Below are 6000 nucleotides of genomic sequence, written 5' to 3' on the forward strand. Positions count from 1 at the left end.
GTCCGAGTGCCAAGCATCCGATTTCGACAAGGTCTGATTTTCATCCTGATTCTCATCTATCCAAGTGGCCGATGGCAGAGTGTCCAACTCCGATTCTAATGAGTCCGATTGTCCCAATCGGACGAGGTGAATGTCCGATCGGACAACCGAGGGATAATCCAATTTTCAAGATTGGACGACATCGTTCGATCGAACAAGTCAAGTTAGTCCGAATGTCCTTGGACGTCCAAGTGTCCGCTTCTGGGAATCAGACCCATGTGGACCATGTCCGATTCTGCCGGCACGCAAACAACGACAACAAAAATTCAAATTGCTCAAGCAAGGAGCTCTAGAATGCAAGAGTGCATACACAAGGAGGGTTCTTGATACCTAATACGCACAGAAAACTCCCGTGGTAGCCAATCGATTCACCCTAAGCTCCAACTCTATCTCTCTCTACTGCAAAAACTCAAAATGAGCTTTCCACCCCCCCTTCGTTGGGTCTTAAGCCCTTGTCCTAATGTCCAAGTGCTATCCCATTAGTGTCAAGCCTTGTCAATGGAGTGCAAGTCCATTTTTCCCTTGATTTTGCTCTATTTTGGCTGATTTTACAGCAAGAACTCTAAAGCTTTTTGCTTTGATTTCTTGCTCCTATCCTACTCTAAATGCAACAAGAATCAAAACACAAGTATTGAAATGAATCCTCCTACTTGTCTACTCATCAAAAACCCAAAATACTTACTTGTTTTGAAGACTAAAAGCCCAAATCTCCTACCTATCTCAAGCACCAATTCAGGGATGCAACCCTACTTCGACGCTCGATTTGAGGTGCGCAAGTGCTCAAGCTTGAATCCGTTGGTCCTAGCAACGGAACCAAAATGTAGTGGGAGCTCACGCTCAACCACCAAGACCCACAGACTGCTTATTACTTCAACGAGCACAAATGGCTCTCTCTCACCTAGCCGACGCGCCTTCGATCCTACGGGGGTGTACTGAGCTTACCTTGATGCCCAAACGAGTAGCCTCCTTCCTCAAGTAACCTAATAGCTCCACAATTCAAGATGCAAGCTTAAGCAACCTCAAGCCTCCAACTTCAAGCTCCATCCTCCATAGCCGCACACAAGACAAGAGAAGAGAAGAAGAGAGAAGATTTGATCCCCCATCCTCACATTCTCACTCCCTCACACTCTCACACTCCCTCTCTCAAGCACACACAAGCAAGCAAGAAAGAAAGAAGAAGGAAAGAAGAAGAGATCACTTTTGCCACACACCAAAGAATGAGCTTTTCATTCACTTTTTGAGTTTGTATACAAAACCCTAATTCCTTGGGCACCCATCCCCTTTTTTACATGACCAGGCATCTTGCCAAGGTCCTCTTTCTCCATTCCCTTCTAGTTGCCTTATCTCTTTACCCATGTCTGTTTAGACCTTACAACTTGCACAAGAGGGAGCCTGACACTCTTATAAAATGAATTACATTGCACCCGGTACTTTCCTTGCGAGAGCCCTCCGAGGTTCTCCCTCGTACTTAAGAGAGCCTTGCTAAAATATTCGGTGCTTTCCCACATTCTTTCTGAGCACCTTGCTGGAATATTTGGTGCTCTCCTTCATCCTTGAGAGCACCTTGCTAGAATCTTCGATGCTTTCCCTCATCCTTGAGAGCACCTTACTAGAATATTCGATGCTTTCCCATGTTATTTCTGAGCTTGCCTTCTCCTCCACTTTTCCTACCTAGACAGAATGAGCTTATTCATTTACTTTTTGACTTGGGCTTCCTCGGTCTTTCTCTACTTCCTCTTGGCTGCGTGATTCTTGTCCATGACATGTCTTGTAACATTGTAACATGAACAGTCTCCCATCTTCGGTTCTTCTGATGGTAAGGTGTACACGTTAAGAAACCCCCTCTATGGCCGTAAGCAGGCTCCTCGTGCTTGGAACAAAAAGAATGACTCATTCCTCCAAGAGAAATTGGGGTATCATCATTCCAAGGCCGATCCACAGCTTTATGTACACACCTCGGACGAAAGTCGTGTGTTGTTTGTCCTTTATGTGGACAATTTGATTGTGATAGGTGACCATACCTAGATGGTCAAGCAAACAAAGGTAGCACTTCATGAGAAGTTCGAGATGACAGATATGAGACTTCTTCACTTCTTTCTAGGTCATGAGATCTATCAGACTCCGAGGGCGAGCTTTCTCTCTCAATAGCAGTATGTGCAAGAACTATTGATTACGTATGAGATGGAGGGATGCAAGTCTATAACAACCTCTATGGATCCAAACTAGAAGGCCACAACCCATTCCGATTCTCCTTTGGTAGATGCTACCCATTATAGGCAGTTGGTTGGATCCTTGCTATGGCTTCTCAACACTCGTATTGACTTATGTCATGTTGTAGGTGTGTCGACTGGGTTCATGAGTGAACCTAAGATGGTGCATTTAAATTAGGTTGGCAATGTGGATCACAAAGATCCTCGACTGGTTATTGCTTTACCTTGGGAGCAAGTGCTGTTTCATGGAGCAGCAAGAAGCAGCCCACGATTACCCTATCTTCGACTGAGGCAGAGTATCGAGTGGCGTTTTCTACCACATGAGACAGTGGGGCTTCGCAGGTTATTGGAGGAGCTTGGTTGCCCGCAGATAGGTCCTAATGAGAGTTGCATTGCCTTGGCCCGGAACCTTGAGTTTCATGCTAGGACAAAGCACAGGAGCAGCTCTAGGATGAGATTATTGATGTGGTATACTACAAGATAGAGGATAATCTTACCGACCTATTTACGAAGGCACTTCCACAAGCTTTACTTCAGCATCATTCCAGATCCCTTGGCCTCATGCCTCATCCAAGATTTGAGAGGGGGTGTTAGAGATTGTCATCCCCTAAACACGCATTCTTGAGAGAGAGTTTGTGTATATATGCATTTCCTATGAGTCACGCATTCAAAAGCAATTTAATCAATAGTGTGTGCTGTGGTTGACACATGGCAGTTCTGTAAAGTCCATACAGTCAATCCCATTTATTGCAAGTATGCCACATTGCAATGTTGAAAAAGTCACACGTGTAATGCCACATCAGTAGTACAGTCGCACAGGCTATCTATACAGTCAGTATAGTCGCCTGCATTTAATGCAACTGATAGCATATTGATCGTGGATACTATTGCACATACTTCGAGGTTCACAACCCATGCAATCTTCAAGGTGGAGACATATGCAGACATACACTCTACCCCCATGTACATATCTACTTCCTTATTCAGTATTCTTCATTGCAGATTACCTTTGTTCTACTGTCTCTTTTTCTCTTCTCTCTTCGTTCACTCTATCTCTCAGTCTTGGTCATGGGCTTCCGCACTGATACACTGATATACCAAAGAGCTTTAATTGTTGACCCAAAGAAGAGTAGGTCCATCTTATGGAAAACCAATGTTAGCTAACATGCACTAAAGCCATACTATCTCTTAAGAAGCGGAGCATAGTACACCATACTTTGCCTCCCTTGATTCTTGGAAAAAGGGTGATAGTAGGCTACTTCTTACTACTCCAAGAAATGGCACCAGATCCAAGGGAGAAGACGTAGCCTGTAAATAGCTCAAATATCCTAAGAAATTGCCTCTTAAGCCTTGCCTTCTACTTGTCCGAGGTCCGATTAACCAAATACATGGCCTTATAGACACACTTCACACCAATGATCTTCCTACTAGGAGGTCAAGGAACCAACTACCAAGTGTGATTCCTCTCAATGAATTTAACTCATTTTGCATAGCTTGACACTAGGTATCCTATGCAAGAGCCTCCTGAATGGTGGTAGGCTCTCAATCCTCCATAGTCTTCGTCATATGGGTATAGTTCACCTATAGTGAACACCCTTGCTACTACTAACATTGCTGATCGAGAAAATCATTGACATCCTTCAAGGGTCTCCAAAAATGAAGTAACTCTAGAATCATGGAACCACCAAGGAATGGCATAGGGCTAAATCATGGAGACAATAGTGAAGCCTCAATAACCTGTTGACCTCCTCTATCCAAAGGAGCCTCCTCTCTCACACCATGATCCAAATCTGTATCTGAAACCCCCTCTGAAACAAGAAGTGAGGGAGAATTGGGTGTGTCAAGGAGGTGGCAATGAATGGGGAGGAGAGGGAGCTAGAGTAGGACGAGGAGAAGGTAGCCTAGAAGGAAGAGGATATGTAGAAGGAGCCAATGTTGGAGGGAAATTCAATGAAGAGGAAGAATGAGAACCACTACCCAATGCACCATCTAGATGAGAAGTTATAGAAGAGGATGTGTCCTCATGGAAGACTATATTACAACTCACCACAACCTTGTGAGAGTCGAGATTGAATAGGTAGTAACCCTTCATAAGCTTATTGAAGCCAATGAAGATATGCCTCCCTTGAACTCTATAGCAACTATTAAGATATAAGTTTAGTATTGTAGCCATAGGTTTGGATTAAGGGGGGAACGTTTTATCATCCAATATAAACAATAAGCACAACCTACCCTTGAGGACGGTGATGAGAATGTGCAAGGATAAATTAGGATTAGGTCCATTAGCATCCCTAATTGTAGAAGAGGTGAAGTTGATTGTGGGGATGCCACACTTGAGAGCTCTAACAAATGTACCACTACATATATAAAGTGTGCCATGTTCAATGCTAATACAAGTGAGTATTGATCAACTCTCCCGCTCTCATGGCTCCTATTCCTTATGACCCGAGATAGCTTCTATCATCTCCAATACTTGAACAAGACATAGTTGGTGCGGATATTTATGGATATAGTTGTGGATATGTATGGAGTGGTGGGTGGGTTACAAACCCAAATCCCTTCTTTCTTAAGCAATGACTCTTACAGACAGACGGCTGAGTAATTGCACTTTATGATTAGTATATTGAGGTTTTCTTATTTTCAAGTGATTTTAATTCTTGCAATTTGCCAAGGTTGCTGAAGAGAGTTTGGTACAAAGTGTTGGCTACACTTGATTTCAAATTTTCTTATTAACAAGTTGTCATCGAGAATCGTTGATTCTTGCAATTTGTCAAAGTTGCTTGAGTGAGTTTGGTACAGGTGTTGGCTACTCTCCATGTTTCGCTTCCTCTCGTACAGGTGCATGCGGTGTGCCAAAAGAGGCTTAAATGACAGGCAGCGCTGGAAATTCAAACACCTCTTGATATCTCCTCTTCAGGGTACCATTCATCATCATGGGGAAAACCGTAACACGAAACAAGACGACTGGAACAGACAAATAGCGTACCTGGTGAGAACTTGACCAAGTGTGTCATGAAAGCAGTGGCGAAGTGCCCCACGACAGAAGCAACAGCAGGACCATTAGCAAAATGGTGGCCGTTACGGCAGCGGTAAAAGAGCGCATAGAGAAGCAGACAAGAGGCTGCCAACCACAAACCAAATCTCTCTCTCTCTCTCTCTCTCTCTCTCTCTCTCTCTCTCTCTCTCTCTCTCTCTCTCTCTCTCTCTCATACCTGACAAGAAGAAGAGGATGGAAAGACTGGAGCGGGCAAGATAGACGTCAACAGCAAACGTCAAAGCTGAGTAAGAGGCTGGCGGAAGCAAAGCGCGCAGAGAAAAGGCAAAAAATGTCCTCCAGGAAACTCTCTTCATTGCTTATTTATCGAGCTCATCAACCTCATCGTCTTCAGTTCTCATCTGAGGAGGGAGTCCTTCATGTGGTTACGTAGTGCAATGCTGTGATGATGCGTAGGACTGACAGTGTGCTCTGTCCCTTGTATCGAAAGAGAGTTGAATGGATATTTTACTTTCATTAACAATCTACCGACTGTAAAATACATTTTTCTAGCGTTAACTTATATTGCAGAAAAAAAGTAAAAGTATTGACATCATAAATCGGGAAGGACCCCTTCAAGTCTTAAGAACTTCAGTCTCTTGGGGATACTTTAAAAACTACTAAGTGAATTGTATCAGTTTGGGTGGGGCTAGATTGAGTGGGCCATCCTATATTGGATTCTAGATCCTAGATCGCTTCATCTCTCCATTCAAAGAT

At 43.7% G+C, this 6000-nt stretch overlaps 1 protein-coding gene across 2 annotated transcripts in view; it reads right to left on the reverse strand.

Annotated features, from left to right (window-relative positions):
• Positions 1 to 5739, reverse strand: part of LOC148039133 (palmitoyltransferase swf1-like) — a 66434-nt gene extending 60695 nt beyond the window's left edge. Inside the window, exons 1-2 of one of the 2 annotated variants that reach the window (XM_087675021.1) lie at positions 5462 to 5739; positions 5236 to 5370 (exon numbers count right to left, since the gene is read on the reverse strand). In XM_087675021.1, coding sequence (XP_087531147.1) covers positions 5236 to 5370; positions 5462 to 5600 — 274 coding nt within the window. In that variant the 5' untranslated portion in view covers positions 5601 to 5739. The remainder of the gene's footprint in view (positions 1 to 5235; positions 5371 to 5461) is intronic. The other variant, XM_087675022.1, reaches the window with a different exon arrangement.
• Between the last annotated feature and the right edge of the window lie 261 nt (positions 5740 to 6000).

This window comes from Lygodium microphyllum, chromosome 3 (genome assembly GCF_053477565.2).
Source record: "Lygodium microphyllum isolate KBCC chromosome 3, Lygodium_microphyllum_v1.1.10, whole genome shotgun sequence".
NCBI classification, from domain to species: domain Eukaryota; kingdom Viridiplantae; phylum Streptophyta; class Polypodiopsida; order Schizaeales; family Lygodiaceae; genus Lygodium; species Lygodium microphyllum.